The 24,069-nt window shown below is 44.2% G+C and overlaps 1 protein-coding gene across 2 annotated transcripts in view; it reads right to left on the bottom strand.

Moving 5' to 3' along the window:
• NUDCD3 (NudC domain containing 3) overlaps nucleotides 1–24,069 on the bottom strand; it is a 50,546-nt gene that overhangs the window by 5,476 nt on the left and 21,001 nt on the right. For both annotated transcript variants that reach the window (XM_066639768.1, XM_066639769.1), the window contains exons 3-4: nucleotides 19,623–19,755; nucleotides 7,827–7,970 (exon numbers count right to left, since the gene is read on the bottom strand). In XM_066639768.1, coding sequence (XP_066495865.1) covers nucleotides 7,827–7,970; nucleotides 19,623–19,755 — 277 coding nt within the window. The remainder of the gene's footprint in view (nucleotides 1–7,826; nucleotides 7,971–19,622; nucleotides 19,756–24,069) is intronic.

Raw genomic sequence — 24,069 nt, 5'->3', positions numbered from 1 at the left:
GTAACCCAGAAAGAAGCCCTGCCAAAACTAATGTGCACAAGAGTGGGCAGGAACAAGGCTGGAAGGGGCAACACTTTTAGCTGCCACCCCTGCTTGATCTGTATGCACCTATAAATGCAAGAGTCTGTTCCGTGAGAAGCAAAACCAGTTCGGAAGAGTCGTCTGGCAAGGAGAGAACAGTACTCTTTGGGCGGCTGCCTGGAAGATAGCAAAAAGTCACAAACTCCATATGCTGCAAGAAGAAGGAGGTGAAGTACAGAGGCGAGGGCACATTTGCATCATTTAAGAACAAGCTCATTTTGTTAAAAATATACCACCTACACTGACACTGAAAATGTGGGTGAGCCGAACCAGGCGGTAAAGCAACCATACACGCATACGCAGGGGCAGCTTTAGCCGAGGTGATGCAGGTTGCCTCAGTGGAGGACTGCAGGGGAGTGAGACGGCGGCAGACTGGGGGGCCCTTCACCCCAAGTCTGCCGCTGCCACCGCCTCCCTCCAGCCTGCTGCAGGCACAACCCACACTGATCCACTTTCTGCCTGCTCAAAATCAGGCAGAATTTTAAAAAATCAGCTGGATCACCTGCCCCCTAACCACATTCCAGGTGCCATTTCTTCAAACACAGAAGTATTTTATTTACGCAGTTTGATTTACAGGGACCATATGAACAAAGGAGCTCCTCCTTTTGCACAGTCCCTTGAGATCCGACCAGAAGTCCTGCATGTCTGCAACTGCACGTAAAGGAACACAGTAAGCAAGTGGCTATTTAAAAAAAAAAAAAACGTGCAGAGGGGGCAGACCTAAGGCAGCATCCAGCAGTGTTCTGGGTTGCGCCAATGCAGAAATCATGGCACCTAAAAAATAAGAGACTGCATGGAGGGCCAGGAGCAAAGGATAAAACTTAAGATGGGTTGCCTTGGGAAGAGGACAGGCAAAGGAGCCGGAAATTGTGGCTTACTTCCCAAGGTCCCATACATTGAGATTAAGCACTTCCAAAACCCTACCAATTGTGTCCAAGGCAGTTTTTGTTTCCAAGTCATAAACACACCAATTAAGAGGCTCAGGAGATCCAGTAGACTGCCTATATTGCCTTTGTACAAATCTACAGCCCAGCTGCACTCTGTTTACCACAGAGGTCACCCCATCTCAAAAAGGACACTCTAATAGTGTTTTTCAACCACTGGTACTTCCCAATATGGCAGATGGTAACTCAACTCCACTGCTATGGCACTTTCCAGCCTAGCCTGGCCCCACTAGGAGATGGCTGGGGAGGCAGCACTGTACCAGTGGGCAAAATATGGCTGTGCAGCTGCCTAGCCTTTCAAGAGAGGCAGGTTTTGGGAATGCCGAGCAAAGCCCCACTATAGGGCAAGCTTCCCACACTTACGCACAGCTGACCACCTCTGCTGGCACTTGCAAAAATGGTGCCCACAAAAGGTGGTAGTTGCAAAAAAAGATTGAACAGTCATGTTGTATAGACAGTGCTAGCTCATGGCACCTTGTTGCATGAAGCAAGAGCTACAAATGGTATTCTCCTTCCAGATTCAAGTCACACACACCCCCCCCCCCAGTTTTCCCATATCTCCAATTTGCAGTCTTCCTGAAAGAGCTGTAGCAAAGTTATCCAGGACAAAACCCAGCCTGTGCCTTCCACTGCTGCTCTTACAAATCAAATCTGCTAAAGGCAAAACGGAACCCTAAGCAACATAGCTCCTGCATCAGGTCAGTTTTCTGAAAACAAAAAGAGAATGCAGGAGGCATGTTTCTTGAGCATCAACATTGTCTACATAGAGTTTTAAATAAACCAAGCACTTAACAGACTTTTATGGACATACAACACAAAACACCACCACACAAGTTTCTGCCTGTAGGTCTACAATCTAAGTATTGACAAGACCTAAAGGGAGAGGAACACAGAAAGCAAGATAAGGCTAAGCAACTGATGAGCAACTGATAAGGCACAGTACCTTCTTAAAAAGAAACAAGCCAGCTACAAGTCTGGCTACAAGTGGAAGTTCCCTTTATTCTCTTTTTTTAAAGTGTAAATAAAAATAGATGTATATTGAAGGAGAAAATGCCAGCAAAAAGAGTTAGGTTTGAAGCTTTTAAAAAGAAAAATATGGTGAACTGCAAAGGAAAAAAAAGATCTTGTGTCCCGTCCCCCCCAAAATGGAGAAGTTTTCTGAAGTCCTCCTAAAGTAATAAACAACTACAGTCAAATGGCTGGTCAAATGGCAAATTTCAACAAGTCACAGTGCAATCTCAAACTCTGCACTGTGCCAACACAGCAGTTAAGCACTTTTGTGCCAACTCAAGAGGAAGCCAAGCCGGTGGGAAGGCATGTGCCAGCCCACCGGTGCTGCAGCCAGAGCCCCAGCTGCTGGCACAAGGAGATAAGGTGCTGAGCAACGCAGGGGCATGGGGAGGGTGGTGGGGATGGGACATTTCTGAGCAGGCGGTTAGGTTTGAGAGGGGTGGGATTGGTGGAAGCCTCTTTCACCGTATCCTAGACCCCCTCCTGGCATTACACTGGGCTTCTCAAATTTGCACCAGCTAAATAACTGACACACCCCAAGGGACAGATGGGGCTTGACATGGGGTAGGAGTATAAATATCACTTTAACCCAAGGAGACTTCCAGCTGTATCCAACCTGTGCTGGATACAGCGCAGGCCATGTGGCTGGGCTATGCCAGCGCAGGTTAGGATTGGGCTGCCCATGTGTTAAATACAGACACTGGCCATGGGTGGAAGTAATTTCAAAATTCATCCCCTGAGCTGACAGAGGAAGAAAACGAAGACATCAAGTGTGCATTTCCTGACACTTTGTCTTTCATCTACTGTCCCTACAATTTACACACACTTCCAGCCGCACGTTTGCAGGTCAATCCTGGGAGCAGGTTTATGCTGCTTTGTGGGTTGTCCAAAGACTGTTTATCCTCTTTCTCTGAAAGTGTCCAGTAGTTCCTAAATGTAATACTGTGAAGTACCCAAAGGCTGAACCACAGCAGACAAAAGCAAAAGGTATTTAAAATGTTTATGTTCCACAACTTTCCACCCCATTTAGGGGACCATCAGGCTAGCTAACAATCAACATAGACAACATATTTAGAATATCTCTCTCACACACCGGGTATACACAAGTTGGCAATGCAGCAGCGTGAAAATTTAAAGTTTGAACACAGCAATGCAAACCACACCATTCCAACTGTCGCATAAAATGGTTCCGTTTAGACGCAACACCAAGTCATGGTCTGGACCGATATGACCAAACCTGGTGCCTGTGCACTCCTTCCTCCCTTCTTACTACACCCACTCCAATCCAATTCCTCTTTAGCACAAATCATAATGTGCTGCTGCAGCTGAACTGGTGAACTAGGTTTCGTGCTTGCTTGCCAAACTAGCTTCAAACTGTGTTTCACAATCCTGGCTTGGGGGGACAAGCACAAACCACAAAATGTGGTTTGAATTAAAAAGTAACTAATTGAATCTACCCATGCAAAGGGAGGAGGGGGAGGGAACGGAAAGCACACAAGACAGAGGTCTGACATTATGTGACCCAATCTAGCAGAAGTCACCCAATGGCATCTTCCTTCTCATTTTCCTGATCTGATATTGTTTTGAATTTTGAAAACTCACAGTAGCACTTCTCCTCAACATATACGCTTCCGTAAGTATTAAAAATCCACATAATGATTTATTCACAGATACTGCCCAACTGTTACTTTAGGAGCATATATATGGTACCCAGTGTGGATTCTTTATAGCAGTGGTTCCCAAGTTGTGGGTCGGGACCTGATTTTTGGTGGGTTGCCAAAGGGTGATGAAAAGATCAGATAACTAATTGCCTCAAGCCCTCAGGCTATTCAAAAATCAGATATTGTAGCTGCTAATTACCCTGCAAAGAGGTCAGCAGTTTGTAAGCCTGTATAAATATAGGGAGTTAAATGTTTCAGGATCTTTTTAACATAAGAACACAAGAACAGCCCCACTGGATCAGGCCATAGGCCCATCTAGTCCAGCTTCCTGTATCTCACAGCGGCCCACCAAATGCCCCAGGGAGCACACCAGATAACAAGAGACCTCATCCTGGTGCCCTCCCTTGCATCTGGCATTCTGACATAGCCCATTTCTAAAATCAGGAGGTTGCGCATACACATCATGGCTTGTAACCCATAATGGATTTTTCCTCCAGAAACTTGTCCAATCCCCTTTTAAAGGCATCCCGGCCAGATGCCGTCACCACATCCTGTGACAAGGAGTTCCACAGACTGACCACATGCTGAGTAAAGAAATATTTTCTTTTGTCTGTTCTAACTCTCCCAACACTCAATTTTAGTGGCTGTCCCCTGGTTCTGGTGTTATGTGAGAGCATAAAGAGCATCTCTCTATCCACTCTGTCCATCCCCTGCATAATTTTCCTGGCTATTATTACTTATTTTATTTATTTACACTATTTCTTTCTACATCTCCTTTTTGTAAAGTCTGGTGAACCTAGGTGGGTCCTGATAGAGTGTCATTTTTAAAAGTGGGTCCCGGTGCCACACTGCTTTAAAGTATTTACAACACCACATCATGCATGAATTTCCAGAGAGATTAAATTTTTTCCCAGAAAAATTTCCTAAATCAAATTTTTCATCCAATCAACATCCTGAAAATTTGAAACCTTCCATACAATATCTGCTTGGGGGGAAGGTGTCCTTCCCCCAAATTTAAACTGTGCTACAGTTGCCATGAGGAGAGGAGAGATTGCAAGTCTTCTTACAATAGCTTGGCTGGCCTACCATTTGGATTCTCCCACCCAGCATGGTGTCCCTCAACAGCCCTTCCACTCAACTGGACTGAAAGGAGAGATATCAAACCCCCCCCATCTCCCCCCTGCCACCGCCCATCTTCGGCAGTGACTACTGAACACAAATGTGTCTATTAAACTGTAAATCTTATCACAAATTGCAAGCCACCTTGAGTGCATTGACAGAGAGGAAGTATGTAAAATAAAAGTAAATAAATCCATGAATACCAGTTTCATATTGATTCTAGACAGGACTGTGACAGAACGAGGCAGCTCATTACTGAAAGCTTTTGTGCCCAACACCCAGCACAGGTTTCTAAAAGCAGCTCCTGTGAATCTATTTTAAGCTCACTCTTTGACACACTAACTAGTGTAATAGAGAAGGGTCAGGCACAAAATATTACACATAGGACCACAAGTTGGAGAAGTACCTTGTGCTCCCCCAGCTGCAGTTTTGGAAGAATGGTTCTGCTTTCAGCAAACTATAGAAGGGCAGTTCTTTCTTGAACTACCTCTCCATCCATACTGCTTCTGAGTCCAACAGGACTTCCACTGTGTCAGAGAATAGTGCTGCAACAACTTTTGGGGACTTAAAATAACCCTGACTGCCCCTCTGCCAACTAGGCCTGGTACCTATCTTTAACTTTCCAAGATGGTTTCACCACTGGTTTTAAAGCACTGATGAAAGCACTGCTTCCTATTACTCAGTGCAGAGACATTTTCTTCACATAAATTTTAATACCAACATATTTGAAAAAACTTGGAAAGATGCACATGGTTAAGACTTGACTTCAAACAAAACTGTCAGCACCATCCTATACATGTTTACTCAGATGCAAATCTCATTTTGTTCAACAGAGCTTACTCCCAGGTAAGTATGTTTAGGATTGCAGTCTGAGCTGTTTTCCAAACTTTTAATCAATTGGGAGCCTGCAAGTCTATAAAATACTGTAATTTTTTGATAGTTCAGCAATCGTTCAACAAAAAGGAATGTCTCCTATCAACTAACCAGGACAACCATAGTCCACTACAGGCATCTCAGGGCTGAATCAAAGGGTAGCTAACTAGGACAAAGCAAAAAGGAGAATGGTATAGCCAGGATCCAAAAGATACTGGTCCTCACACTGTTCACTTCTTTTAAACCATACAAGTAAGAACTTTTGGAGTCTGACAGCTAACTAACAATCTGCAATTATCTTATGACACTGCATGCATTCCAGAAGGCACCAGCCTAGCTTAACAACACTTACAACATATGATAACGGCCTTCCCAAAAATCTATACCTATCAAGGCAGCTCTAGGCATCTGCAACTATTTTACTACATAAAATAGTGCACAGCAATCACAGAAGTGAGGGGTCCAAATCTGAAGCCAAGTCCTGGGCTCTCGTCTATCAGATTGGGAGGTATCAAGTGCAAACCAAACGTATGCGCAGACATGCTCCCTGGGCAAAGCACGACACCACCAGCACACTACAAGAATGCCTGAACAGCTACCAAGAATAAATGCATGACATCACTGGAACGCCAGAGGGTCTCTTGCCAATGCTCTGCTGCAAGCTAAATATAGTATCACATAAAAAGCCTCATGCCCCACCAAGTGCAACACTCTGCACCTCATTCAGACAGAAGGTTCTCAGACCTCAAAATGACCACAGCGCTGCATACCCAGATCTAAAAAGGAGTACAAGAGACAAGTTTACCAAAGATAAGCAATTAAGATTAAAACTTGTTCCATACTTATACTGCTCCCACCATTAAAAGGGCTCTCAGGAGGATAAGATCAGGAATAAAGAATTCTCATGTTCACATAAAGGAGCATGTGCAGATCAATCTATGTTAATGAAAACAATTCTGAAATCTGAATGGAACCAGGCACCAGAAAAATTTGCAGAGCAGTGGAGAGAGCGGTTCCATGGGCTACCATCATTCATACCGGCCAACGCTTGAGCCCACCAGCAGTTAGACTCGCATATACACCTCTGCCCAATATTGTACTTTTAAACTGTAAGGCTGAAAGGCCAGATGTAAATAAAACACACACAGATTGTATCCCCAACCAACTGAAATACCAAGCGCACAAGACCTACTAAATGTGATAACAGGTCAAGACCTTCATTCAAGCAGCACGTGGAATCAAGAGCTTGTTGGCAAAGGCTTCAGCAATTGCCTAATTATCGCTTGGGGAGGGGAAAATAAAACACTGCCATAAACCAAAACAGCAGAGCTCAGAGCACAGACTGGAATCATTGCAGCACCAGCCATTAGGACCAATACCATTTAATTAAGATCCAAATGTTAACATGGTAGGTAGAGTCATGAAAACTTGCTTGCACGGCAAGCTCACAGTTGTATCCTGGACACGTTAGAAACATGCATCATAAGTTTTCAGGACTGGCCCAAGATCTCCTGCCATCTAAGGCAACCTGTCAAACAATCTGGCAGGACAGCAATCACTACCCCTCCTCCTTAGATTCAAACAGGAACATAGCAGAGGAGAAAGTGTGGAAGACAGGAGCAGGCTACAAGCCCACAGTGCCTCATCTCTTATGGCCTTTTGATCTCTGACAAAGACTGGTCTCTTTCACCAGGCAACTGGGGTGGATTGATGCTGCTAAGGTTTTTGTTTTTTCCCTTCTTCTTGCAATTTTATCTGTGGTGGGTTGTTGGATTGGTTTTTTGTTTTTTTTTTAAATTGGTTTTTTTTGTCTTTTTCTGGTTCGATTTTATATGCGGCTTTGAGCCTTGCAACCAAAAAGCTTTGCAAAAAATAAAATACATAAAGAAAGCAGACAAAAGCAAGGACAGGGAAAACAGCAGCAATAAGGCAGAATAAAGAATGAGGAATGATGCAAGAAGTAGGATGGTGCAATAGTGATGGTGCGACCAGTGCAATCAATTTCTATTACGGTTGCAGAGCGAAATAGTACTTCTATTACAGTCTTCAAGAAAACTTCTGAATTGATCCTAGAAGGCCAACTCATGTTCTGAGGCTTTTGAAAAAGCACAGATAGATGGACTTAGGCAATACTCACTAGGATACACTTCCCTGGCTCCAGGCTCCAGACAGAGTTTTCTGTGTTGATCTTGTGGGTGAGGGTGCCTTCCATGAGCACACGTTGCCCACTTCCCTCGAGCACTGCCACTCGAATTGAACTACTGCCCATCTCGACAGAAACCTGAAAAAAACAGACAAGAAAATGTGTCAGCCTCTGCAGGCCGGTTCACCTCTGAGCGCCAGCACAGCTTCCTCCCAAGAAGGTGCAAACGAGCCTTACGCAACCCTCCTGGGCTGGCGCAAGGGACTTGGATCGGATATGGGAGCCTCAGGATTGCGCCCTTAGAAGTATGTTCAAAAAAATTAAAAGTTAAAATTAAAATTTAAAAAATTATAAGTTAAAATTGTAAGTTAAAAAAACCCTCCTAACCCTCCCAAGCAGTTCTGTTTTTAAAAAAAATCCCCCAAACATCACAAAGGCTGCAAACCTATGCATACTTCCCCAGGAGCAAGGTCCATTGACTATCATTGTTAAAAGTATTTACATAGTAGCCTGTTCAAAGTACAGATCTGTAACATTTCCCCAAATGCAGACACAGAACATGGCAGCATCAAGTCTATCAAAAACAAAATACACATTGAAATTAATGGTGACCCACCTAGTCGGTTCTGACCCACAGTTTGAGAAACAATGCATTAGTATTTGAATTTGTTGGACAATCTGATAATAAACCACCACCGCCTTTCCAACACTTTGGAATTCTCCCCTCCATTTTCCCAGTCTAAATAAGTGTTATTTCTCCATTTATTCACATGTACAGGTTTTCCCCTCTGTCTGTGGGGGATACTTTCTACACCCCCCCCCCAACTGGATATTGAAACCACAGATATAGTGATGGGGGAACCCTATAAAAAGGTTCAAAAATGCCCAATCACGCACACCCCCATCAAACAAATTACTTATCTGCTGGAATTTGCAAGCTTTCTGGGTCTCACTGGTACTTTGACTATAAAATGGAAGCAAGAAATACTCCATGGAAGCAAGGCAGAGCCCTTTGAACTCTATGATAAGTGTTGCGTTCTTTTAGGCCCTCTGCCTCGCTTTTCTATGAGCGCCTATGAGTGTTACTTGCTTCCATTTTGTAGTCAGCGAACTGCCAGCTCGACTCAGGAAAGCTGCAAAGACCAGCAGATAAGTAATATGTGCAATGGGGGTGTGTGTGATGAGGGGGCATTTTTTCAGGGGGACATGATCAAGAAATACAAAATTATGCAGGGGACGGATTGAATGGATGGGGAAACCAAGGGAAATCCACTAAAATTGAGTGTTGGGAGAGTTAGAACAGACAAAAGAAAACATTTATTTACCCAGCACGTAATTAGTCTGTAGAACCCCTTGCCACAGGATGTGGTGATGACATGTGGCCTAGATGCCTTTAAAAGAGAATTTCTAGAAGAAAAGTCCACCACAGGTTACAAACCATGCTGGATATGTGAAACCTCCTGGTTTGATAAGTAGGCTACCTCAGAATACCAGATGCAAGGGAGTGGCACCAGGATACAGGTATCTTTTTGTCTTATGTGTTTCCTGAGGGTTGTTTTTTGTTGTTGTTGCTGGTAGATAGAAACTGTTGCATTATGCTGGAGGTAGCTGGTGGGCCACTGTGAGATACAGGAAGCTAGATTAGATGGGCCTTTGACCTGATCCAGCGGGGCTCTTCTTAAGTTCTTACGAACAGTGGATAATTTAAACTTGAGGATACAGAGGGGGACGCTTGTACTGCTGAATTTTTCTATATCCCAATGACATATACAATACATAAAAATGAAATCTCGGATTTTAGGTACAAGCTACATAGCATTCCCTTTACCATGCATACAGGCAACTGCCCCAGCAGTTCTATAATCAGTGCTATAAACTGTAAAACTGTCACTATAGTGGGCCAATTGTGAATATCAGTAAGAGGATGTCCGGTTGTGCAGTGTGTGTTTAGATCCATTACGGCCAGGTAGAGACCTGCACGCCTGGACACCCATTCTTACAGCTGCAGCTTACAGCCAAGCCGAGGTTTAGCTGAGCTGAAAATGAAAGCAAACAATAAACAGGGTTCTGTTCTTTAGATACAATGTTCTGGGGGAGAAAAACAAATGGTTTTACTAGAAGCAGCTCTTTCTACAGAAGACCAGCTTCCTAGCAGACAACAGTAGGAGCCAGATGGCAGATCCAGTCAAGATACCTGGCACAGGTAACCTGCTGTTTTCAAAGAAGACAAAGACCTATCCTTGAAGCAGGCAACTGTATATTCTGCCTCCCTAGTTCTAACTTGGAGACAAATCAGTCCCTCAGTTTTACTCTTCATCTTGAAAACCAAAGAAGTCCTTAAAGTAAAGGTCAGATTATTTTGTAATAGCCTGCATGTTTTTCCAGATTTTCTCCCTTGAAATGTTCTTGCATTATCCATTACTTAGGTGACGTTTAGTGACTCATGGACTCAGACTAGAAAGTAAACAGATGGGGGAGGGAGCCACTTTCATAAGAAACTGTGCCATGATTTCATTTGATAGATGCTTAAAAACTAAAAAAAAAATTAACAAAAAAGAAAACACTCCTGACAGGTAATTGTCTCTAGATTCTCATTTTAGGTGAATAGCTTGTGCAAGAACAGAGGGAAAAATGGGGAAAAGAAGAAGAAAAACAAGGCTATTAAACCAAGAAGCGACAGACAGACAGACAGACAGACAGACAAGGAGTGGAAGACTCATCTTAGGAAGAGGAATACCTCTTCTTACATGAGAGGGTATACCTCTTCCAAACAGATGGCTGCTATAATACATGGTAGCTAACCAGCAGAGAATGCTTCACTAGAACTATTATCAAAATAAAACTATTTTGAATGTTTAAAATCAAACAAACTGAATGAATTGATCAAATAAGATGTAGGTTTTCAAAAGAAATTGAAATACCCACAGAGTTCTGGGAGAATGGAAGATAACAGATGTAATAATGGAAGATGCAATACAGTTTATGGATTAGAATATTTATATAATGCTTTTAAACAAAAAAAGCATTTATGTAGAAAAGAATGAGAGACTCATGGGGCTGTCAACACAAATTTTATCATTTACATGTACCCAATTTTGATTATATTCTGTGTTGCCATGGGCAAAATTCTTTGTAGAAGAACAGATGATCAATTTAATATAAAAAAGGGCCACAAATTTGTTTAAGCACAAATGCCCTTTAACAATGAAGGTTAAATTTTGGTTGTTAAATGTACATGAGTTTCAACTGCTAGAAGTTCCTCATTTTACAACCATATCAGCTGTCTGACAGCAGGCACAATGATACCATTGAGCGCCTATTAGCAGCTCCTCTGTTATAATATTTTTAAGGGGGTAGCCTCAAAGTCATAGTATACCGTATTTTTTGCTCCATAAGACGCACCTGACCATAAGACGCACCTAGTTTTTAGAGGAGGAAAACAGGAAAAAAATATTCTGAACCAAATCGTGTAATTAAATATTTAATAAACTATAACAGAACAACATTTGAACCATGTAAAGTGAACAGCAGTCAACAGTGGCATTAAGAACCATTATCACTGTCATTAACAAATGGAGAGACTTAAAGGTTTGAGTACTCTAGTTTTCTGGAAACCCCAAGAACTCATCATCGCTAGAGTCAGAATTTATCAAGCTCACAAAAGCAGGTGCACACAAATAGGGGATCACATTATCTTTCTGCTACAATGATGTTCTGCCAAATTCCAATCCACTGGGCCTCGTGCCCGCTTAAGGCTGATCAGTCCCCCTTGTGCAACTCACCAGTGCAGCAAGCAAAAGTGAGTCCAGTTCTAGTCCACAGATGCCAAGTAAATCAGTCCCATCAATTAGAGTTGCCAAATCAGAGTCCAGAGCCAATAAGCCAAATTACAGTCCAAGGTCAGGTTCCAGGTAGGTTAGTCAAATCCATCAGGGTATCCAAGTCCAGTCACAATCCACAGTCAGATTCCAAATTCAATAAACCCAGTCAGTCTCCTCTCCTACCTCCAACCTGCACTCCTTCAAAACCCACAAACCCTTTCTGCCTCAGGTACTCCTTATATCCCTGAGGGCCCTATTGCCTTCCAGTGGCTGCAGCTGTGCAGCACACACTGCTGAATGCCCAGGCCTTACCCTTAAAGGGGCCACTGCTGACACCACATCTACCTCCTCGCCAGTTCTTCCGTGATTCCAATACAAATGAACAAGTGGAAAGTCCAACCACAACTTGAATTCTCAAGACACAACAAACCTCTGGATTTATGGTGAGAACCGAGCCTTACCTGGGGCTTGTGCAATAAGCAAACACTGGCATTCTGACCAAGGAGACAGTTTTTTCTTTGTGATGGGGGGGGGGGCTTACATTCAGATGCTGGATGAGGTGAGTGAAAGCAACCCTCCCCTGCTGTGTGAGTGTGTGTGTGGGGGAGCAGACCATCTGTGTGTGTAAGAGAAGGGGGCAGCTTGTGTGTGTGAGAGAGGGGGGAAAGTGTTTGTGTTGTAGAGAAGTTGTGATTCTCCAGGCTTGGGAGGGGGGAGAGAGAGAGAGAGGCTGTGATGCTCCAGGCTTTGGGGGGGGAGAGAGAGAGGCTGTGATGCTCCAGGTTTGGGGGGAGAGAGGATGTGATGCTCCAGGCTTGGGGTGGGGGGAAAGAGAGGCTGTGATGCTCCAGGCTTGGGGGGAGGGGGAAGAGAGGCTTTCCTGGGAGTGAGCCCCAGTGACTCTGAGACTTACTTCTGAGTAGACAGAAGGGCGTGGGCTCCCTCCAGCCAGCTCAGCCTCTGCAGGAGTCCCCCAGCCAGCTCAGCCTCTGACTGCCCGGGGAAGCCGAGCAGAGCGAGCGGGCAGGGGGCGGGGCCAGGCAGATTTTTTTTTTTGCAGTATTCGCTCCATAAGACGCACACACTTTTCCCCCCACTTTTTGGGGCGGAAAAAGTGCGTCTTATGGAGCGAAAAATACGGTAATGCTCAGCCTGGTACACAACTGACAGTGTAATCCTACTTACTTGCTCCGCTGGTGCTAGCTGTCACAAAAGTGCCGTAAAGCATGTTTATGATACCACGCAAGTAGGAAGCACCAGTGGGGAGGCCTGCTCCTCCCTGCCTATGCTGCACCATGACAGCCACTGGTAGAGGTCAGAGAAGCACTGGGAAGTGAACGGGTTGAATGGAGGTAAGGAGGGGGCATTTCTGGGTAGGTGAAAGGTGGAATGAGGGCAGATCAAACCCAAACGGGGGCACGATTGGCTGGGCAAGCTTCCACTGTATCCTATCCTCCTGGGCCTGAACTCCCTCCATGGGGCTGCTCGGACTAGTGCCAGCTAAATAGATGCCATAGGATTAGAGTAGCTCCATTGGGCAGTCTGGGGTGCTACCTAGAGTAAGGTCAGGCGCCAGTGCTAGTTAGAATTGGGCTATCAGTCAGTGATATCAAAGCAGAATGGGAGAAGGATTTGGTTTAGTCATACGCACTGAAAAGTGAAATGTAATAAGAACAAAAAATCCTTTTTAGGTTGCAATCCTATCCACTCTTACTTGAGTGCAAGTGACTTTGAAATCTACAGGCCTTACTTTTGAGAAGATATACATATGATTGCACCATCAGTCAACTTCAGCATTAAACTAAGGGGAACTCTCTCAAAATTGTTCAGATAGTACCTGAGACCCCACAGATTAAACTACATTTGTAATGATGTTCCCCTTTGTGTTACAGGGGCTGTCTAGTGCAGGGCACCTATCATAATATGTGGTGGGCATGCATCAAGGATAATGGAGTTTGGAAAGTGCCATTTTTTTTTACCATTCCTGCTATTGTAAATGTCTCTACCTGCTCAGTTCCACTGCTACTTAATATTTTATGTTAAATAGGCCTATAGTCTGTAGAAAGCAATGCCCTTTTTAAAAAAAACATACATTCATCCAGAAACAGTATTGTACTGGAAAAACACTACCTTCTTGTCATTAAATTTTTGATACTATAGAATAGCCTTGGCTACTGGTCTTGCAGAGCTCACATTTGAGGCCCAAATTCAAGTCACAAGTTGGCTTTCAACAGCAACTTTCTCATCATAGTAATGCGCCCAGCACATTACATCAGACCACTGGTCCATCCAGCTCAGTACTGTCAAACACAGCAAATGCCAGGGCTCAAGGTTTTTTTCCAGTCCTATCTGGTGATACCACTGATTCTGAGACCTCAGCATGCCAAGCAGGGACTCTGCCACTGAGTTATTCCAAACACAGCTACAGAAACGAAAAGATACTCTCTCCAAAATTTTTACGCTTTCAGAAAACATGGATGTTAGGATAGTACTATTTATTTTTCACATTTTGATACCGCCCTTCCTCCAAAGAGCTCAGGGTGGTATCAATAGTTCCTCCCCTCCTTTTGTCCTCATAACCACCCTGTGAGGTAGTTGAGGCTGAGATATAGTCCAAGGTCACCCAGGAAGCTTCACGACCAGTGGGGATTTGAACCTGGATCTTCCAGGTTTCAGTCCAGTTTCACCATTTTGGCTCTGCAGTGCCATCAATGTACACGGTGCTTTACAAAGGGTGAAAATAAAGGTCCCTGCCCTCAAAGGGCTTGCCAACTAGGATAGTGACATGAGTGAGACAACAAGGCAGGGAGAAAGAGGATAGCGGCACAAGTAAACAAGGGAAGCATATGCAACACCTGCCACCTTATGAACATCAGCTTAGCTGTAGTAGGAAATACAGACAAAGACTTCACATTAAATGTGAAGGAAAAGCCAGCGAAGGAATTTCAGGAGGGGCATGGCACAGTTAATGCAACAATTGTGTTAAGAAGACTGATTAAAAAGAACATTGCCTTCCTCACTTGCCCCTATTACCTCTTGCTGTCCTACAGCACTTTCTATAACCCAAATCTTACTGCTAAACCAAAAAAGAAGAGCAAGGACTGAAATAAGATCATTGGCACTGAAGCAATGTAATTTTGGTACCAAACAGTAGTACAAAAAAGAACAGTGCATGCTAGCTCCGTTTTCTGATTACAAAGATTTGCCTTTCTTCAGTGAAACTGGGTTGCTGTCTGGCAGATGGATTTATATTCAGGAAGCAGAAAGTAAAATGAGACAGAACACAACATAAAGCGACTACATCAGTCATCAAACTATGGCTTTTAGGGACAGGAGGCATACTCGCTGCTCATTAAAACAGAATTGAGGGGAGAATCCTTTTGAAGGGTAGAAATACAGGCACCGCTATCACCACCACCCCCATTTCTTGCTGCCTGATTTTTGGGAGTAGCCGAGTGAAACTTTCAGCTCGGTCTGTTCTTTCCAACATTCCTCTCTAGACTTTAAAGGAAGGACTATTTCACAGAATGCACAATCAACTGGATTTCTCTATCACAAGATGCAGCAATGGCTACTGGCTTAGATGGCTTTAAAAAAAGAACTGATTATTTATTTAAAAGATTTCTACCCTGTCTTTCCTTTGCTAATTCCATAACTGTGGTGCCACTACTGAAAAGGCTTGCCCCTCTGCTGCCATCCCCCTAACTTGGAGAAAGGTGGCACTCAGATGACCTAAGAAGGCGGGCCGGAATATACGGGAGAAGGCGGTCCCTCAGATAACCTGGCCCCAAACCATGAAGGGCTTCAAAGATCAAAACCAGCACCTAGAATTGGGCCCGGAAACGAATGGGCAGCCAATGCAGTCGCTGATGCAGCAGTTCGACAGAATCAAACCGCCTAGCTCCAGTAACGATCCTGGCCACCGCATTCTGCACTAGCTGCAGCTTCTGAACCATCTTCAAGGGCAGCCCCATGTAGGGCATGTTACAATAATCCAATCTTGAAGTCATTAGGGCATGGACCTCTGTCCGATCCAGTCAAGTAAGACCGCAACTGGCGCACCATCCCGCACAAGCACCACCATTATTAGACAAACTCAAGGGGGAGAAGTCTTTAATGGAGGCTTCAATAAGCCACTGAACACCAACAACAGGGCAGCAACTGCCTTCATGCACTGCAGGTGGGCTCCCCAGAAGCATCTGGCTGGATACTGTGTTGAACAGGATGCTGGACCAAATAGGCCTGATCCAGCAGGGCTCTGCTTATGTTCTTGAAGACAAGATGCGTCAATATTTAATTTAGCCCAATTCAGAGGCTGGGAGGAGTGCAGATTGCTCAATCGAGGGTCTATGCATGGGTGTAACAACAGCACAAACCACACATAAGCCAACACCTTTTCCTCTCTGGATTGCAGCCCCGCAATGGAGTGCCTTAGAACAGTGACATGTTTTTGCTCATGTCAGCTCTGGAGCCACTGCTCCAAAAGCTATGGCAAAAAGTGGGATACACAGCATGGAGGCAACCCTGCATCCCCTAACATACCAAGAATTTCGACTTATTGTCTTAAAGAGTATGTTTTGTGCTCCCTCTTCTGGTTCCACAGCTACTGGTAAACATACTATCAATCCCTACCCCTACATCCATACCACACTGTTAATGAATGCTTCTGCAACAGCCAGTTATACTGGCATGACATGGGGCTTCAGGCTGTGACATACAAAAACCAAGGGCATTCAGTTCAGCTGCCCCTGAATGCACAGGAGGAATAAAGAGGATACACAATGTCCCAGACTCGAGGGTGGGGGGAAGCACACAGGATCACTACACCCCTCTCCCTTCTTTATTCACTTCTCTGATATCAGGAAGTAAAAATAAGCCTCCACTCCTACTTTTCCAGTCAGTACAAGCGTCTGTGTATGTCTCTGCAACCTCCCCCTCACTAGTAGGGCTGCAGGAGAGATCTGCCTATCACAAATTGACAAAACAAAAAAATGAATAAATAAAAACAGAATTGCATCATTCTGCTGGCCAGAAAAAGAAACCTCGCGAGAGAGAGGAGAAAATGATGTCACCACCTGGAAGTGCCTGATGGGCACAAGGATGAACCAGGCCCTCTAGGCACCTGAAGTGATGTGCCAAATCCAGTGGCAGGCCAGTCTTCCTCTGCTGCTGCACTCCCTGTTCCCTGGATTCAAAAAGGAAGAGGAGAATGGAATAGAAGATGGGTGGCAGAGGAGAAGGCAGAGGAGAAGGCAGAGCGAAAAGGAGCAGCAGTGGATGTGGATGGGCCAAATTGCCACCTGGTGCAACTGCCTCACTCGTAAATGGGCCAAGCCTGTACAAGTCTATGTTACTAAACAGACATGGAGACTATTTGACTCAGTTGGACTGTTGCTTTAGTGACTGCACTGGCTGCCCAATCATTTCCGGGCCCACTCCAAGGTGCTGGTAAAGACCTTCACGGTTTGGGTCCAGGTCATCTGAAGGACCGTCTTCTCTCATACATTCTGACCCGATCTCTTTAAAGGGGCCCACATTCAAGTGCAACTTTTATCCCAAATTAGAGGCATGGGAAAGAGCCCTTCTCTGTAATGGCACCACAACTATGGAATTCCCCTCTGGAAAAACTAAAAACTTCCCCCTCTTTCAGTGAGAGTTCAAAATGTTTTTATTCTGACTTGCATTAGGTGACGTGTTGTTGTCTGTCCTGTGTTTCTGCAGCAGTGCTTTGGTTATAAATAGTTGCCCCCCTTCAATTTGCTGCCATTATGATTTTATTTACTGCTGCATATACTGTATATTTTTAGTCTTGAACTGTAAGCTGCCTTGAGCATTTGCATAGGAAAGGCAGGATATAAATCTTTTAAATAAATAAACAATAATACTATGGGAGTAAGTTTCCCACTAACCAACGAAGGCACAAAAATGCTGGATTTCCCCATAACAAGTCGATCATGTGAGGGTCACTAATACTCCTAAAGCAGTAGCCCAGGGCAAAGGTGACACCTGCAGGAAATCTGAGAGCAAGGTGGGCTCTTAAGCAAATTCTAACTCCTCTTTCTCTTTGAGACACAGGTAGAAGAAAGCCACATAGAGTGAAATGGATGCCTGTAACACATTGCAGCAACAGGCACTGGCTTAAACCTATCTTGCTTGCTGAAGGAGTTTCTCCAGCAAGCAGCAATTAAAAATGCCCCTCACTCCAGGCGGCAGAGTCCCAGGGCACTTAGCAAAAAAGAAATTCTGGTAAACAGCATCCTTCAGGAAAATTCAGCTCAAAATCAATGAGGTTGTTTAAAACAATAATGGCAGAGAGTTTGCCATTTCAAAACAATAATGCTGAAATTATAATCACCTCAAAAGAAACATTTGCCGGACTCTCTCGGGCTACTCGCAAGCCACTGTGTTATTGGAGGGAACTGACCTCCCCCAAGCAGAGGGCAGGAGGTCTGGTCTAGAGGGTAGAGCCTCCATTTGCCTGAAGATAACATCCACAAGGCTACCGGCACCGTGCGACCTTGAAGCAGCTGACAAGCTGAGCCAAGTTATTCCATCTGCTCTGAGCGTGGGAGGATGGAGGCCAGAATGTAAAACCAGATCAAGAAAGTAACACCTGAATGTTGTGGTTCTTGTAAGATAGAACATTCTTTCAAATTGTAAAAATCCCTACGGAGATTTAATAAGCCTGCCTATGTAAACCGTCTTAAATAAAGACCAAGAAAGGCAGTATATAAATACCTGTAATATTATTATTATTATTATTATTATTATTATTATTATTATTATTATTATTATAATCCTGCCATTGCTGATACAGCCATTCTTCCCCAGGATGAAAGAAACGACTCAAGACCTAGCCGGTGCATAGAGACTTCCAATTCACTTCACACATTTAAGGGGTGCCTAGAAGTGAACGGGCCAGAACCAGAAACTGAGTGCATGCAGCTACCCCAGGAAAACCGATACATCTACGAGATGAAGAAGAAAAGGGCAAGGTCTCTGTAAAGGCTGCTTCCTCCACTGCATTTTCCCCACCACCACAAACTGGAGATTCTTTAAAATCTTGCCCAGCAATCTCCTCTTGCCAGCTCTGAAACCAAGTCAGACCATTGGTCTATCTAGCTCAGTATTATCTATGCTTTTAAGGCTTTTCCACTGAGATCAGAGGCCACTGTTGTGTGCAGAAGTAAGCAGCAATGTCCCATGGTTATCCCTGCAGAAAGGAAGAGGCTTCTCAGGCAACTGCTGCTACTCCCGGTCTACCTTCCACTCTGCAACATCTCTCTTGGAGGACTGCATACCCACTCATCTTGCTACTGATACTCTTGCTTTAGGTGGGGTCAGGTCAGTCAGAGGAGAGGCAGTTTCCATGACAGTAGGGCCTAAGAGACACCTGTCCAACTGTGAAGTACCACTAGTGACACTTGTGCCATTGGTCTATGCTGGCTAGCAGTGGCTCTCCAGGGTTTCAGGGGCCTTTCCCAGCCTTACCTGGAGATGCTGACCTATGCCACTGACCTATGGCCGCAACCCATTCAGCAATGCCCCATTTACTTTCTGTTACTTTTGGATCTATGGATCTGTTACTTTTGGATCTATACTTTTGGATCTTTTGTCTATTTAGTACAATTGTACAGAAGTAGATAAGGAAGAGGAATGCCTAAAATACTTTGCTGGCAGGTCAGAAGCAAGAGCCTCTAGGAGTTGGGTTAAGAAGACCACCATGCTACAACTCTTTTATACAAGGCACCCTTCCTACTGCACTCTGCTGTAAGTGAAAGCAATTAGGAGTGGATCGTTGGTGGAAGGTCTGAAGATAAAATATGGTATAAGCCACAAACCAGCATCCTTTTCCACAGCAACTGAGCAGGTGGAGGGCAAAATGCTGAAAAATGACACATGGGCAAAGCAATTGGGGGAGAACCTCTGCATCTCTGACGGGCCAACTGACAATAGTGAGGTTCATTACCTGCCTGCCTTTCAGGATGTGTTTGGGCACTGGCACTTTGATCTCCAGGTCACTGTAGTCTTGGGACCAGGCGTAGTTCTCTCGTACAGCTCCATTGTAACTGTCTGGATTTGCCTGGAATTGCTCCTGTGTCCTGAAAGAAGAGGAGGAGGAAGAGACTAGGTATTTATTAAAACATTTTTATGTCAGTCACCTGTCTCTAGCTCAAATTTTGTATGTGTCAAAGGAATTAACTTCAGAAGACCAGGAATCAAACAGGAAAAACTGCAGTATGAAACAGCAGACACACAATGCTAGGTTGGCAATCTCCCAACCCATAAGAAGTTGCTTGTATAGCACTGGATCACTCATCCATCAAGGTCAGCATTGTCTACTGTCCTACCCGAAGATGCCAGGGATTGACATTGGAACCTTCATCTTCTTTGTGCGTAGGTTCTACCACTTAGCTAAAACTCTTCCCTATTTGTACTGGGAAAGCTTCAGAAGCATATGTGGGTCTGTCTACATAACTTTTAGACACCTCTCCCCCTACAGGTAACAAGAATACTGGCACAAACTGCTTTAGCTTCACCCTGCCATATACCAACATCTATCTGAAACAGTTTCCATCATAACATTCCATAAGGCTGACAGATCTCCCAGTTCAAACTGAGGGATGCCAGCTGCCATGCCACTGACTGGTATTTCACTAAAAATGGCCTGCATAGGTTTTACCAGTCTACAGCAGGCTGGCACTCCTCCTTTGATGGAACAAAACAAGGGAAACCTCCACTGCCAGAAAGGACTCATCACTGCTGTTCAGGAGGTTGTGACTCTTCAGGACTCTCAATCACATTGAGCCACCACTTAATTCTGGCTTTTGGCAGCAACCAGACAAAGAAAAAGGTTAAAAATAGACAACGCAAAGGGTAGCTGCGGTCAGTCTCAGTAATGTGAAAAACAAGAGACAAAAGCTTGAATGGGGACCAGGCAAGAGAATGGAGCATAATGAACCTTTCAAAATGAGTGAACAAAGGCTAACTTGATACTCCTGAATATTTTCTAACAACATCTGGATTTACTTCTACTACTTAAATGTGCTGGACAGGGTGACATACAACCTCAATGACAGGAATGGGACGTCAGTCAGTCAGTGCTGCCCTTTCTAAGACACCAGAAATTGGATGCACAGTCTCCTTGGCTCGATTGCCACTCAGTGGCAGATGTCGTTTTCACAGAACAAGTCCTCCACTCTCCTGGGCCAACAAGGGCCATGTCAAGAATAGCTTTAAGTAAGAGAGAAGCTAGATAAGACAGTAAAAACAGAAGCAGGGAAATGGAAAGGGAGTATAATTCTCCTCTGGGTTGCATCAGAAGACCACTATTACAGCACCACAACAAAGGAAGCATCACACATTTAGACAATTTAGAACCCAAGCTGTCACCACTTTTGAGGGATGCCTTCAACGGCAGCACCAGCATGATGTACCGTGGAGAAAGTTTCCTGCCTTCAGGAGCAAAACAAGCTAACCAAGAAGTCAAAGTTTCATACACGAGTGTTTCCATAACGAGTGCAATCCTTGACTTAATACACCACCCATCTGATGAAGTGAACGAATGTCTACAAAAGCTTATGCTGAAATAAATTTGCCTTTAAAGCATTGTAAGAGTCTCAGTTGTTTTACTCATTTTTAAAAAGGAAATTAAGCACAAATAATGCCAAAGAACTGTGGCTGTTCAACTTTACCAAGACACACACAAAAGTTACAGAGATGATGGCTTGAGATGTTCTCAAAAGTAAGAAGCGATACAAGATAAAATGAGTAGGGTTCTGAAGGGGTTCATAGCTCACTGGAAGAACATCTGCTTTATATGAAGTTCAATCCCTGGTGTCTTCAGGTAGGGCAGAGGAAAATTCCTGTCTGAAACAGTGGAGAGCCACTGCCAGTCTGTGTTGACAATGTGGACCTAGATGAACCAGTAGTTGATTCAATAGAAGGGAACTGGTCAGTAACTAGAAGGAACTCCTATGAGAATCCAATGCCAAGACCTAGCATCCAAATGCAACCAGCAGCAGAGATGTGGCCATTTGCTTGCATGGTGCAAACAGTGCCATGGGTCTGAGCGCTGGGGAGTTGTCATAGTGCATGAGTTTTCTTGGGAATATATTAGAGAGGTCTTAGAAGCCAGGTGTAGCTTATTAGATACAATGACTACATTCTGGGCCTCCAAGGTAGCGTTTTCAAGAGCGATACTGCTCAACAGGCAGAGCTTTAAAGTGTCAATGCATACATTAAGTTGTCTGGAGGAAAAGTTTGGACTGGCTGATCACAGGAGACATCTGGGGCACAGGGGTGCTTAAGAAAGACTCGCTCCATATGACTCCTCATGGAATCTGATTATTAATTTCAAAACATCTTTTAGACTGACTTCTAGAGGAAAGCCACAGCTGTTAAGGAGCAGGCAGTTTGTGATAACTCACTTCTTTAGAAGAGGTGTTTTAAAAATCTGTCTTCAAAATGAGGAAAGAAAACATTTTGACAGCAAGCATGCAGAAACTAATGAGAGATCATCAATAAAGGCTAAAACAGAAAAATTCCATATGAACAAGACATTTCAAGAGTTGTGTTCTCTGCACAGAAACATACGCAGAGTAAGTTCAGACTACCACGCAGTGCGAATGCGCTCTGAGCATACCCATGTGTTGCCTCCTCACCTTGTGCATGCAAGTGTCCTTCCTGGTGGTTATTGTTAAAACTGCACAACTCTGCATGTTGTTCAACCCCAAAGAGCTGTGGTTTACAAACTTAGGCTTGAAACAGGGATCATATTCTGGTTCTGTAAGCCACAGTTAAACAACTGCTCCCAGCTTTGGGCACCAGCTCCCTTGGGCAGTTTTTAACTAGAAAGGAGGAGTATAAATTCATTTAATAAGTAAAAGAAATGCATGAAGTTACTGTTTAACTAACCAGGATTCTGTCACTGCAGCTTCATGCTGGGGGCAAAGAGGAAAGAGAGAGAAGAGGAGTAGTCAATGAGGCCTAATTTGCTTTGACAAGCCAGGAAGGTTCTCTGTCATGGGGTAGGTCCACTAAAAATGTTGGCACAGTGAACCAATGGAAATGGCAAATACAATGTTAATTGTTATTCGGAAAGACTGAAAATAAAAAAAGTACCTTGCCACCAGGCAAGAGCTGTGCAGACAGAACATCAGCTACACTATGAAAGGAAACATCTGGAGAAATGGAAGGCTCTATGAGTTTCTCTCATAGAACAATTGTAAAAGCCACATTTGGGGAAAAAAAATGCTTTTATGGTCAGCCTGGCTAGGTAAACTGCCTTGAGTCAACAAAAAAGGAGGCATATTATGGTGCAAATGCATTTAAAATGCAGATTGTTATTTTGGATATTGTTCCATTCCCCCCCCCCCCAAAAAAAAAGATATCAGACCTTGCAAAGGGAAACTAAAATTATCACAAGGTTGAAAAATCTTCATTATAAAGAAGGGCTAAGGGGAATGGGGCCTTTTCAGATAAGGAAACAATTAACAAAGGGGGAGAGAGAAATAACCAAAGTCAATAAAGTTAAAGCATTTTTACCCCACTTTTCCTCTCCAAACAGAAGCACTCAAGGCAGGTCTGACATTAATAGCAAAATTAGGAGCCATTCAACTGATGGGCAGAAGGTTCAAGAGCAAGCAAAAGGACTTCACTTGGTGTGTACTTAACTGATGGAATTCACCATCACAAAGATGTGGCTAAAGCCTCTATCACAGGTGGCTTTAAAAAGCAGGGCTGGTGCAAGGCATGTCCCCCACCACACCCAAGGCAGCGACTCACTGCAACTTCCTGATCTTGGGACCACACACATGCCACCTTTTCTTTCCCAGGTGACAGTAGTGTATGCTGTTGCTCCTCCTCTTTTGACTACAAAATACAACCTGAGGCTAGAGTGATGCTGGCCTGGGGTGCTGCTAAAAACTCCTCACTTCTTCTGCAGCAAGAAATGAGGGGAGTGGCTGAGTGCACTGGGCCCGGGTAGGGTGCACTGGCAAGCAGCCAGACACTGGACACAGTAACTAGGAAGGGAGCAGACACAACAGGTGTACAGTGCAGCTGTGGCACCCATCTTTGCAAAATACTTGTTCCAAGTGGCCATTTTACCTAGTCTCATCAGTGGACTGGGCCTATTAAAAATGGTTAGGCAATGGTAAGGCAAATTCCTAAAGAACAGGTCTAGCCATTTAACTTAAGTCATAGAAATCAGCCTAAAGGGTCAAAAGTAAAATACCTTAGTAAAAGTCAGAGCATGACACCCTAGCTCTCCTCTCCTTCTTCTGTTCAATTCCCGTCTTCTTTTCAAATATAGGGAGTGGGAGGGGGAAAGGGGTCAAGACAGATAGAGGTGGGTGGCAGACACCCCTATTAATCCACTGCTTGAGAAGACCATGTCAATCAGCCTCATGATC

Source organism: Tiliqua scincoides, chromosome 11 (assembly GCF_035046505.1).
Source record: "Tiliqua scincoides isolate rTilSci1 chromosome 11, rTilSci1.hap2, whole genome shotgun sequence".
NCBI lineage: Eukaryota > Metazoa > Chordata > Lepidosauria > Squamata > Scincidae > Tiliqua > Tiliqua scincoides.
The sequence above is the reverse complement of the archived record's forward strand: the minus strand, read 5'-3'. Positions and strand labels throughout refer to the sequence as shown.